Raw genomic sequence first — 12,532 nt, forward strand, 5'->3', positions numbered from 1 at the left:
TTGAAGCAGGCCAAACTTTGGGAACTGTTGCTGATCGGCGGTGCTTCGAGTTTGACTCTGTGGAACCGGCAGACGACCTGTATGTGCATGTGGTGGACGTAACTTGACATCGTTGGCAGCCATAAAGGTCTCCGCTGCATTTGAGCTTTTGCCAAGTTTGCTTCATCAGTTACGGTTACGCGATGTGTCTGAGAATTTGACCTACCTTTTTATCTCGGCATTGATCACAGGCCTAGTTCCCATTTTCTTAGCATCTTTATTGATTGTGACTATGCTCTGCACGATGAAGGCCGACGGTTCGAGGACTGGTTTAACAAGTTACTCACTATCACGGTATAGTTGCGAGCGTCAACCCTACTATTGCCTGACAAGTCAACGTATTCCAGATTGTCCCTCGCGTCTTTATTGCAACGGAAAGCGCCAAACATGGCTTAGATTCAACGATGACGCATCTGCTGGTTGACTGATTTACACGGAAAAGGCGGGAGGAGTCAAGCAAAGGGAAGAAAAGCCCAAGAGCCAAAAGGAGTCAAAAGAAATAGGAGTGGGAGGCATCACGCATTGCAAGGTGACGCGGCTCCATGGTACTCATTTCAGTCATGCCGCTAAATAAGAGGGTTGACGGTAACCAGATGCGAACCCAGAGTTTGTTTCTGCAGTTACTGCACGCCTAGGGTCGTTTGCTGACTCCAACACTAAATGCCAATAGATTGGTTAGTGCCAACAAAACCTGCAGAGTCCCCAGTTTATCAAACGATTGGCATGAGTGTGCGGATGGACGATCACTTATTTTGTTGGGGCCGAAGAGGGTTATCCAAGTCATCAAACCGAGTGATTCGGCAAATCTGATGAGATTGATCAGGACCCTCGTCGTCGGCATTTGATCCCCAATCGCCGAAAGGACGCTTATCTACATAGCCACGGTTGCACAATGTGGAAAACATTTCATGCGGGGCTATATTGTCGTCACATGGAAGTTCCCGTCTGACATGCAGAAGCGTGAGGGTCAAAGCGTGTAGAGCAGAGCCTGACTCTTGGCCGTCTTTGCTTACAACAGCCGTGTTGGCCAAGTCCAGACCTCATCTAGCCGAGACGCGGCAAAAACGTCTCGCCTTCTTAAGCATCAATGTGCTTTTTGTCTGCGAACTGCGGAGTGAGTCAGACCTCCCTTGGGTGAGTCAAGGTGACCCTTTTGCGAGTCGTCCGTTTCTGGGAACTGCCGGGGGATAATTATGAAACATTGTATAATAATTCCCATAAATTTGTAAATATATGTAACTCGCGACAAGGCTGCCTTAACTCACTTAAGGAAGGTCTGACTTAAGTTTGCCACGTAATGTTGCCAGGGTTCAAATGTTCCGGTGCATATTCGATCCCCACCAAATTATATAGAATGTGCCGGCCCTAAATTTCCGGGTACTGCCCGGCACCTTTTGGCACCTTTTGGCACGGCCCGGCACCACCCGGCACCACCCGGCACTAGCTTTTAGCACCTTTGGCACCTTTGGCACCCCCCCGGCACCTCTGTTACGGTGCCCGCACGGCGCCCGCACCACTACAGGTCCCTATAGAGCCCCACTACTCACCCAGCTCGACATACCGATCAGGAAAGAATCCTTTCAAGGCCCCACTAGGGTGAACAGGACCGGTCCCCGGATACTGGGCACTGAATGAATGACCTCAATTGCTTCAAACACCGAGCCAGAATCCCGAAAGGCCGAACCGGTCTGGGACGAAGGCACTTATCGGGTCTAAGACAACAAGGTTTCTTGGCATAAAGTCTATTTGGTGACTCTGTTTATATCGAAGTCAGAACGTTGTTTGTGAAATGTCTAGCGTTTACAATTTCGTTGCCCGAGTTTAATCCTCTTTCTGCTGTTCTCTCCCTCCAATCATTTGACCTTATCTGAATATCAATATACCACCACGTTTGTTGTTTCCAATTACGAGCCAGACTCCAACAAATGGACGTCGACACGGAAGGAGCCAAAGCTCATCTTCGAGAGCACGGCTGGGTCAAGATTCCATCCATCCTTACCAAAGATGAGGCAGCTCACGCGCTGGGGCGGCTATGGGAAGCAAAGAAAACATCAGAGGCTAGCGGCGAGGAAACATTCCAACCCATTTTGGACCCTAATTCTTCTAATGTGCGCGTGTTTTATCTTCCGGAGCTCGATGAGTACTTCCGCGACATGCTTACGCATCCCACCGCCATAGAGTTGACAAAGTCCCTACTCGGCGAAAAGTTTCTCGTCAGTAATTTCTCGGCCAACATCGCGCGCCCCGGATCAGAGAGCATGGCACTGCATTCAGATCAGAGCATTGTCCTTCCCGAGCCCTGGCTGGATGTCTGGGCTGTTAACGTCATCTGGTGTTTGACAAAGGTCACTAAAGAAAACGGCGCAACATTATACATCCCCAGGTCTAACAAGTGGACTCGGTGGCAGGATGTTCCCGAAAACGCACCAGAATTTCTGGTACCATTCGAAGCAGATGCCGGTGATATAATTGTCCTAGATGGCCGCCTGTGGCACACATCAGGCAGCAACACGACAAAGAATGAGGACCGTGCTATTCTTTTTGCGTATTACTCCGCTCCTTATATGCGTCCACTGGTCAACTGGACTGCCAAATTGCCCAGCAAATTGCAGCAGACCCTGAGCCCGGAACTGAAGGAGCTGTTTGGCCTGGGGCATATTGGCTATGTTGTCAAAGGCGACTTAACATACATGGCCGCAAAGTACCCTGGAAAGTTGAATGGAGGACCTGCGAGCACTTGAGTCACTTAATGACCTCGGATGCGTTGGGGTTTCTATTCAGCGTGGCAGATAGTCTACAGTATCACGAGTAGCCTAACGTCTCTTTGATGTTCCGTCATTTCTCACCTCTATTGCACTTATTAATGACTTGAGTCTCTTGAGTGACCAAGCTGACGCAGCTGACATAACTGCAACCGCAAACACAACGCATAGGCTTTCAGTAAACGGGAGAGGTAAACCCAGGCTCATGCAACTCCATGATGTTCCCTTGTTTTACCACTGAGTTACTGACGACGACCCCCCACGATCGTCATCTGATCGTCTGTATCACACAATTAACGGGGCCTTGGGCACTGTTTGGGGATACGGAAGTTACTACAGAAGTCCTTGAATTCCTACAAAAGAGAGTAGTGGTGAGAGGTGCATTGTATGCTCGCGCTCTCTCATCTCTCACATCTCACGAATACCAACAACTGTAAGAGTCCTGGCTAGAGAGCATGCAAAAAAGCTTCCCATGTACTTGTACGATGGCCCAGGTCTCGCCACGAACAAGCCGTTTACTACTATGGTATCTACCAAGCTAAACTGTCAGTTGCCTTTCACGCCATCCAGGTAATATGGGGCCGGATCTTTGGACTGTGTGGCTACTGTTTTTGATACGACGAGCGCTTAACAAGCCCACAACTTGATAGCCCTATCGTTTTAATTCAACGCAATCATTGAACATCAATACAGTTATGGTGTAGAGTAACAAGTTTTTCTCATTCGTTTTCATGACATAAAACTAAGACTATACCACTCACGAGGTTAAACGATGTATTGTGGTAGAAACTCTATAACTGGTGACTTGCTCGTGCCCGCCTCACTTAGTTGGAACTCTCTCAGTCACTCTGCACCAGCTTAAGTTGGTGCTGGACGACCATGTAACGTCAGATACAATGTGGCTCTCTGACGTCGCAATGGAGTTTATTAAGTGTAGAATGTAGAGTTATAGTAATTATTCTTCTTGTCTCCCTCGTTGGGCTGGGGGGTAGGCAATAGCCGAATGTTACATACACTGGGTTTTTGTAAATTCACGACAGTTGTGCTATGAACCATGTGAGTGGGGTTGGGTTGCCACAGAAGAACACAACATTCAATCCACAAGCATCATCAATTCTGATTGCATAGCCAATTACATAACCCATCGTTCATTCAAGGTAACAGCCATTGCCCGGCAGGCAGGAGTCTTACAGCAAGTATTACGTTTCGTATCATTCCACTCTTTATGTAGCAAATCAAGAGTCTCTCGTTTTGTCCAAGCTGTCCCATGCAATCGTGCTGTGTGACCATACCTAGGCACAAGAGCTTGTTATAACCATGGTTTTTGGTTATAACCATAACCTTGCCGAGAATTTGGTTATATAGTTATATGATTATAACAAGTTACGGTTTTCACCTCATGGTTAAATGTGGTTACGGTTACAACAACCCAAATAAAAACCATATTTAACCACATGCCCAGGTATGCGTGTGACAGATTCCGTAGGTTCGCACAATGCGCAACCCTGGCAATGTGCACCGATGCCATGGTTCTACAACAAACTATGGTTTTCCGCACGAAATATACAAAAAGTGTGTGAATGTAGAGGAGTCCATCTAATAAATTCACCATGAGTATTCTTCTGCCCCAGATGAGTCGGGACAGTGCTCCTGGGAAGACGACGCAAACCACCCTCCCAGATAATGACTTTTGCATATATATGCAAAAGTCGTGGCACGGACCAGCTTTCACCAAGTTTGTCACGGGCTGGGCTAGGGGCCCGCGGAGTGTGCTTTGAAATACATTATGCGAGATATATTGAGCTTCTGATATGCATGTGGCCCACGCAATGTAACTGTAAGCCACCCTTTGAGCTTACATATGTAGTCAAGCTGCAAATGCAAAGTTCCCAATCAGGCGATTCGCATATTGGTGGGCCATTGGATTTCCCATGACGCGCACATCGGATATTTCCTTTTGTGTCAAAACCCATTTGCTGGCTAGGAAGGAATATGACAACCAGCCGAGGTTGGTTATTCCACCCGATGTCGATAAAAATGCATTTGGCGGGTCTTTGGATGGAGCAATACAAAGGTTGCGTCTCAACTTGACATCTGTTGAGCGAATTGATCTAGCCAGGCCCATTCGCAAATCGTCAGCAGCATTCTTGCTGTTCGCTCGCCAACCGCTATGGACCAACCCCCCGAACTGTTCCCGACCAATTACAAGCCCTCTATCCGCATTGCAGAGTTATCAGCCAACGCGCCGATAGAAGAGATTCTCTCCGTAATTGACCGTGACGGCGGCGTTATCATCAATGGCCTTGTTAGTTCCGAAGAGCTAGAGTCCATTGAGAAGGAGATTGAGATGTACACCAAGGCAGACCGGTCCGAAGATGAAGGTTTCTTCAAGGACTTGGTTCCACAGGAAACAATCCTAATCGGCGGTCTGGTTGGCAAATCCGATACAATGGCGAGAATTTGCGAGCATCCGGTTCTCGAAGAACTACGGACACACATCTTGACCGACGTTGGCACTAGAAGGGTTGAAAAGTATGATCTTCCGTATCATATCGACCCATTGCTCTCTGTGAGTTTGAGCTTTCGCATCCAATACGGCGCGCCACGACAGCGTCTTCACAGAGATGACGGAACACACCTTATTGAGCATGAGAGCAAGCCGTACAAGCTCAACAATGCCGCTCAATTTGGGTGCTTAATTGCAGGTGTCGAGACAACGCAGGAAAATGGTGCTACCATGTTTATCCCTGGCAGTCATCGTTGGGATGATAAAAGAGAGCCGCGGTTAGACGAGGTGACTTTTGCTGGTGCGTCTCTTTTTTTTTTCTCCTCTAATGTTCATTTGCTTTCTTCACGTATTGCTTTCTTCATTTCTGACAGAAACGTAGAGATGAAACCAGGCGCGGCACTCATTTTCCTTGCGTCTTGCTGGCATGGCGCCGGCCACAACAGCGTTCCGGGATTTACTCGCGTGCTTCACGGTTTATTCTTCTGTCGTGGCACGTACCGCACACAGGAGAACCAATTCTTGGCTATCCCACGCAGCAAAGCACTGTCGATGAGTCCCAAGATGCTCAATCTCCTCGGGTACAAACAACCTGGCGCAGCGCTTGGAATGGTGGAAAATGCAGATCCTATGTTGGATCTGGAGCATTTCCTTGAAGAAGCCAATCTGTAGGATAGTACTCTGTTTGCCATAGATATGTCGAATTAAACAGACCAAATTGCCGTGTTGTAGCGGCTTTGTGTGTCTTGGTACGACGATAGCCATCCCGTTAGGACTGTATTACAATGGCATCTCCCGATTCTCAGGTGCATATAACTTTTACATCTTAATGTTTTGGACAGACTGGGTATGCGTTTGTTTCGGCCCTTTTGCAGGTACTGCGTTGACCTCTAGGTTTAAAACTTTAATGTTGTTCTCCCGGTGGCAGTGAAGGCTTCACTGAACAAAGTCAAAATGGTGGAGTAACTAGCACTTAAATAGACAACCACGAACTGCTGGTTTTATATTACATGCATACGGAGTATATTAGTTGTCAAACACGTGAAAGCACTACTACGGTCCCATTGCATGACGTGTGGTCAGCTGTCAGGGCTTACAATCAAGGTACAAGAAGTATAGCGATTACAGGAATCGACTAAAGCACCATTGGAGGAAGTGTAGCATTCCATCTGGCCTTGTGTAACCGAATTACGTGATATCAGCTCTCCGGAAGCAACTACGCCTTTGGTCAGCGAAAGGGTTCAGACGCAACGTCGTTTTGCTGTTGTTTTGGTGCATGTGGAAATTTTCATACTCTCGGCAAGATACCGCTCTTCCGAGAAACTCTTATACGCCACAGGTACCGTGCTTATGAGCCGCATGCAGTTATATTGTGAAGTCTGGTACAGATTTCGTGGACGGCATGGGTAATAAATGTAACCCCACGGGTAAACTTTCACAAAGTCTTACCTCCCGGGATCTTATCAGCTGCATTTTATCGCCTGCTACTGGATTGGACGACATCTGCCAGGATAATTTGGGCCCTGCGTACGTTCCAGATGTCCCTTACTTAGTGTGTGCCCACAGCACAGCCAAGAAATCGCCTTTAACTGTCGGCCGATTCGGCCTACCTTGCCGTTTAGACAACCAACGAGAGATGTATTCAATCAAGGTCGAGCCTCGCCGCTAACGGATGAGTTCCGAGTGTCCCCGCAACCCTTGTCGTGATATCTGGGCGCGTGGCGCCGAGTTCGTGGACATGTCTGTTAGATCCATCTTTATTCTACCGTCTGGTCTCGACCTTTGCTGGAGACTGGCCTGCATATAGATCCGAGGCATCGGCGCCATCAACACTTCGGACATGTCCAGTTAAGGATGCATGCATGGGGGCTGAGCCGGCTAAGCATGTGTACCTCTTCAGATCAAGTTAGTACATGTACTGTGATCCGCTTGGCAGAGGTACAGGTGGAGAGCTTGAGAGGGGGATTACATGTAGGGCTCAATGTTCCATGTCATCATTACATATGTGACCCGTCCAAAGTCAGCATATGTTCGCATGAGGGCGAACTGTCTCATCACCCAGTCCCCACCTCTTACGCCAAGTCTTGCAGGGTCTAACGGAAGTAAGAGCAGTGTAACCCTTTTCCTGTCAGCTCTCAGTGTGGCGATACTTTTTGCGGCGCGTGGTCAACGATGGTCAGTGACGGCACTTGCCAATGTCCCTCCCATCCAGACATTAAGCAACATATACGACACAAAAAAGGTACACTCGTGTTTTACGAATGTTACACGTCTACAGTTCTCCAGTTAACGGCTTGCTACGTCTAGGGTACACAGGCCCTGATTGAGACGCGATTAAGAACTCGGGTGACTGCAGCCAATATAACATCTTGTTTTCTTGGAAATTAGACTCGGTTTCAAGCAGAGAAGCACGGGAGCCCCTGCTCTGCCGGTGTCAGCTTCGGGAACCATGAACATGCTCATTCATGACCTGGGTCTTTCTCGCCGCGCATGCGACCGGTGTCACGGGCAGAAACTTCGGTGCAGACGGGAAAACAACAATGATGGCTGTGTGCGTTGCGTGAGAGCCGGTGTTCAGTGTACGCCAAGGCAAGTGAGATCTCGTCATCGCGCCCGTTCTCACGCAGCGCAACAGGCGTCGGTACGCCGGCCCAACGTCATACCGCCCTTAGGTAAAAGCCTATCCTGTTAAAATAGTGATGTGAGAAAACTAGAGTGACTAATGGTACAATACAGCAACCCCAGAAACTGAGCAAACAAACAAAGACGCTTTAGAGCACTTTGGTGTTTCTCCTTCCAGCTTACTTGATATTCCGTCTGACATGGTCTTGGCTCAGGATTCTTCATCCCTAGAGTCAGAAATTGGTCAGCCCTTGGAGGACCGTTATTGGCAGTCAGGAGAGGAACTTGGCGCCATTCAGACTAGCCACTCTGGCCAAACGTTTTCCCAGGAATCTCGGAGTCATAGTGTTGAGCGTTCTGAGCAAGAACAACGAAGTGAGCTTCACGATACGTCACATACCTCTTACTTGTTGTCGCCTTTCACATCTACTTTGTTGCCCCGCTACTCAGAAGGTCCTTCAAAGTGCCTCGGACGCCGGCTATCATTTACGAGGAATATAACGCCGGAACATTCACGCCGTCAATCTCGGGATGACGCTACAGCCCATATCTTGAGCTTCAATCAACAAGAGGCATCTGCTTTCGTCACTGGCAGTGACGATACTGGCACTGATCTGGCTTATGCGCAAGCAGTGTCCAGCCGACGGCAGTCTATTGCTAGCCATATTCACGGCTCATGCAATACGTCGCAGCAAACTAAACAGCCGGTTCTTGAATCTGCGAAGACGTCATGGATCCGAAAACTGTCGGATATCAATCTGGAGCTTCATCAACATATGTTGTCGATTCCTCCCATCGGAGCAAGGCAAAGCGTGTGGACAAGTAACGACCCAAATTCCATCCAGCACAAGAAGGAACTCGCAGTAGACCGTACATTTAAACTCGCCAACAAATACACGGAAATCTTGAATGAAATTGTTTCTCGATTCAAGTCGTGCCAGGCCTATACCAGGCCAACAACGGACTCTCTGGCGTTAGACCAACCTTCACAGCTTCTTGTGTTATGCAGCTACCTGTGTCTTGTCGAGTTGTTCGACAAGGCCTTGCAGCACATCAAAAGATGGACCGAGGTTCGGTTGAAAATGGGTCTGTCTGCTTCCGATCATTTTCCAATTCATCTACCAGGTTTGGCGATCGGCTCCTTCAAATTACCCACATCCTCGTCGATACAGCCGCTCATTCTAACGTGCATGATTGAGGCGACGATACGGCACATGCACAGTTTAGTTGGCGATATGATGACGCCTTCAAATACTGAGAGCTGGAAAGAAAGAAATCCTACTACAGCTACTGCTGAGCAAGACACCAGTGCTAGGGGTGAACTCAGCAGCGTGGCTAAAGTAACGCTACAAGCAATAAGAGCCAAGGAAGATTCTACAACAGAGCTCATCCAACAAACCTGGAAACTTGCTCTCCGATGTGATGTCCCTTGAAACTTCCATCTCAAATAGGCCTCGGGCAGAAAGAAAAATACTATCTGAAGACTGAGATATAGGCAGGGTTGAGCCTACAATTGAACCTGCTGTTACTGTCACGTTATGAGACTTATTGTTAACTAAGCTTACTTCTTAAATAAAAATAATTTATCCTTTAAAAGGGTTTATATCTTTTATCTTTAGTTTAAAAGACTTCCCAGCCACCTGATAAAATCAGGGTGGCTGGCCAGCCTCTCAACTACTAATATCGATAATTTTATGACATCTAGCAATTACGTCAAGTCTGCTTGTTCAACTAACAGAGGAAGCCGTATCCGACAGTTACGAGCAGGCTACAGAGTCGTCGAATGAACTGCTCCTCAACTTACGTTCCGTTTATGGGGCAACATTTAACTCCTTAAATGTTGGATACATAGGCTTACCATCATCACCAACGTTCACCACCCTCCCTTCGCTTACATACGTCTCTATCCAGCCGATACTAATCTCCGCACGGATGCCACTTATATATGGCTCCTCTTCGGCCTGGAGTGCTTGAAAGTCGGGATCAGACGCTCCCTTATAAAACGTCTCCATGTCTCTGAACAGGAACTCGACTTGAGCATCGTAGTCACGGACAACCCATGGGCTTCCGCGTTTCGCATTGAGCTCAGCCGTGGCATTGCGAAAAGACTTGGGAGCAAAGTACTTGACAGAAACGTTATTGGCTGGTTCTAAGAAACTTGTGCCATTGTATGGCAATAGGATAATGGGTCTCTTTTAGTGATAAATAGAAGACTTACTATAGAGAATCCTTCGATGCCATTTTTTGCGTGAAGCTTTGCTGCTTGTGTAGCGTGTTTCTCGGTGACCCAGTGATGGAAGTCTTCCTCACTGACATTCGGCTGACGGTAATGTGCCACGGTCATCCTCAAAAGGCGTCTCTTCTGTATGGGTTCAACTGGCTCGGCCATGGTTGCAAACAAGTCCAAGAGAATTGTGAAACTACGTCGATCCCGTGTTTTGTGTGTACAGCTTTGTGTATATGCAATTCTTGGAGGACCATGGCGGTTTTTAGGAAGACCTTGCGAACTTATGCTTTGTTCAGCGTACCATTTGCGACCCTGGGCCGATAATCCGGGTACCGAAATTCGTAAATTATATCCTGCTATCACCGACTTGTGGAGGCTTCGGTGAGTCCTACCCTAATGCCCTATTTGCCCTTCCATGCAGCATAATCCCCCCTCATTCTCCAGATTATTGCAGGTGCCTCAGAGCCGGTCAACCGAACGGCGATGTTCTCTTGGTGCAGACAAGCTTACAGAGTCATTCCTTTTCATACTTTGGTCCCCCTGAGTTCTCGGATGCATAGTCTGAATAGCCGAAATGCATCATCATGAAAGTACCATGGAAGAGAATTTCAGAAGGGCGATACTATGTAGTCAAATTGTATTTGTATATGGGCCTCGTTCGTGCCTGTAGTTGTTGCAGTATTCAAGGCTCATGTATTGTTCGATGATAGTGTTCGTTCATTGCATTGCATGGCGCACTAAATGCGGATGGATTTATTGAAGCATACAAGTGCGTTAGGACTTTTACTGGCCTTAATTCAAAACATGTCCATACCAGTCGCCCCTAAAGTAAGCTCGTATTCTTAGCTGTGTTCTTGACAAGCGACCCCAAATCTGATGTTGCATTCAATGTTTCCCTCCGAATCCCAAATTTCATGTCCAGCCATTGGAATGTTCTCTGCGCTGAATAGCCGAAAGCACCGATCTTTGCCTGTAACCCTCCGTAGGCTATGTCATTAGCAATCCACTTTTCCTTGTCCACGCCATCCTTAAGGCTTGTCAAGCAGTCATAGATCTTGTCTGTTGTAGTCGCCGGATCAAAGTACCAGCTTGCTCCTGCGCCAGTTACCAAAGTAGGACATTTCACATCAGCTAGATACTCTGTCCCGTCTGGCTTGAGCAGCGTGTAGTCGCCAAAACTCCGCATAATCTCGGCCTCAGTTGTACTGTTTGTTGCCCACTTCAGGTGATTAAATTCCCATCTTGCCTGGAAGTCAAGCCGCTGCAGAAAACCCAGGATTGCATTGAATGTTCTGTCAGACAGCCAGCCTTTCATGAAGCCGTTGAACAGCGGTCCTGGCATTCTGCCACCGACAAAACTTGCCAAACTGTAGAACCCGTCGACACTGATGCAGGCTTTGATACGCGGGTCCACGGCCGCGCGCAAGGCAAAATAGCCACCCATGGATGCTCCGGTAACAGCAATGTTGTCAAGGTCGAGTTCAAGATCTGGATGACTCGCCGCAAAGTCAAAGAGGTGGTTCAACACCGCACCTGTGACCACTTCCCAGTCTGGGCGCATAGGTAACTTATCACGGCGGAGAACAATACCCTGACCTGGTCCTTCGAATGTTACGACTGCATACCCAATGTCAGGACCAAACGCAGGATTTACAAAGTATATCTCCTCTTGCGTGGAATCACCTCCGCCAGAATTCAACAGAATAGGGATCTTGCGGCCGGGGATTCGCCTGGAGGCTTCTGGCAAGTAGAGGTAACCTGGCAATTTGATGCCATTTTCGAACGGAATCTCTAGAAAGAACGTCTTGCCAGCGCGGTATTGGACGCCCTTTCGAAAGTTCCCAATGGCGCGCTCAAGAGTGGCAAGAACCCGCCGGTCTTGGCCAATCTTCCCCTCGTTCAGCATGAACTGAGCCGCACGCAGGTAGTTGGATGACCTCAAATAAGCACGACGTGCAGATACTACGTCTCCTGCTTGCTCGGCTTCCTTTGCGATACATTCAGCTTTGTTGCCAGCTTCAAGGAATGCGTTGAACCACGATTCCGGATCCAGGTCCCTAATCTTGGCAGCTGCTTCAAGTGCCTCTCCTATCTCGGCACCTTCGTGCGGCGCCATGGCTAGGAGGCGAAGATACTCGAAGTTGAAAAAGGCCGACTTGAAGAATGTGTGCATGGCCACCATGATTGTAAAGTGCCCTGTGACAAAGTCACCTTACGACACTCCTAATAAAGCTACTAAGTAGCACTGATAGTTAATGACTTGCTATTTCAGCTCGGGTCTATGTTGTGTAAACCACGAAACTGGTCGAGAACTTCTGAGAGCCACGGCGGGACGGCCTACCTAGGTGCACTGACTTTTCAGTGTGCGGAGATACT

The 12,532-nt window shown here is 48.1% G+C and overlaps 5 protein-coding genes across 5 annotated transcripts; 3 read left to right on the forward strand and 2 right to left on the reverse strand.

Moving 5' to 3' along the window:
• Positions 1-1,964: 1,964 nt before the first annotated feature.
• Positions 1,965-2,780, forward strand: af480 (Dioxygenase af480; the record flags this gene model as incomplete). The annotated part of the gene is made up of 1 exon (XM_014687576.1): positions 1,965-2,780. One exon carries the CDS (start codon positions 1,965-1,967, stop codon positions 2,778-2,780), a length of 816 nt encoding a protein of 271 aa, XP_014543062.1.
• Positions 2,781-4,971: 2,191 nt separating this feature from the next.
• Positions 4,972-5,979, forward strand: swnH1_1 (Dioxygenase swnH1; the record flags this gene model as incomplete). The annotated part of the gene is made up of 2 exons (XM_014687577.1): positions 4,972-5,608; positions 5,690-5,979. 2 exons carry the CDS (start codon positions 4,972-4,974, stop codon positions 5,977-5,979), a joined length of 927 nt encoding a protein of 308 aa, XP_014543063.1.
• Positions 5,980-8,129: 2,150 nt separating this feature from the next.
• fumR (C6 finger transcription factor fumR) lies at positions 8,130-9,362 on the forward strand (the record flags this gene model as incomplete). The annotated part of the gene is made up of 1 exon (XM_014687578.1): positions 8,130-9,362. The coding sequence occupies one exon, from the start codon at positions 8,130-8,132 to the stop codon at positions 9,360-9,362; it is 1,233 nt and encodes a 410-aa protein (XP_014543064.1).
• Positions 9,363-9,740: 378 nt separating this feature from the next.
• On the reverse strand, positions 9,741-10,318 carry G6M90_00g031260 (uncharacterized protein; the record flags this gene model as incomplete). Its single annotated transcript, XM_014687579.1, has 2 exons — positions 9,741-10,052; positions 10,148-10,318. 2 exons carry the CDS (start codon positions 10,316-10,318, stop codon positions 9,741-9,743), a joined length of 483 nt encoding a protein of 160 aa, XP_014543065.1.
• A 661-nt stretch (positions 10,319-10,979) lies between these two features.
• On the reverse strand, positions 10,980-12,338 carry psoB_0 (Alpha/beta hydrolase psoB; the record flags this gene model as incomplete). The annotated part of the gene is made up of 1 exon (XM_014687580.1): positions 10,980-12,338. One exon carries the CDS (start codon positions 12,336-12,338, stop codon positions 10,980-10,982), a length of 1,359 nt encoding a protein of 452 aa, XP_014543066.1.
• Between the last annotated feature and the right edge of the window lie 194 nt (positions 12,339-12,532).

The sequence above is a fragment of the Metarhizium brunneum genome, chromosome 2 (assembly GCF_013426205.1).
Source record: "Metarhizium brunneum chromosome 2, complete sequence".
Taxonomy (NCBI): Eukaryota; Fungi; Ascomycota; class Sordariomycetes; order Hypocreales; family Clavicipitaceae; genus Metarhizium; species Metarhizium brunneum.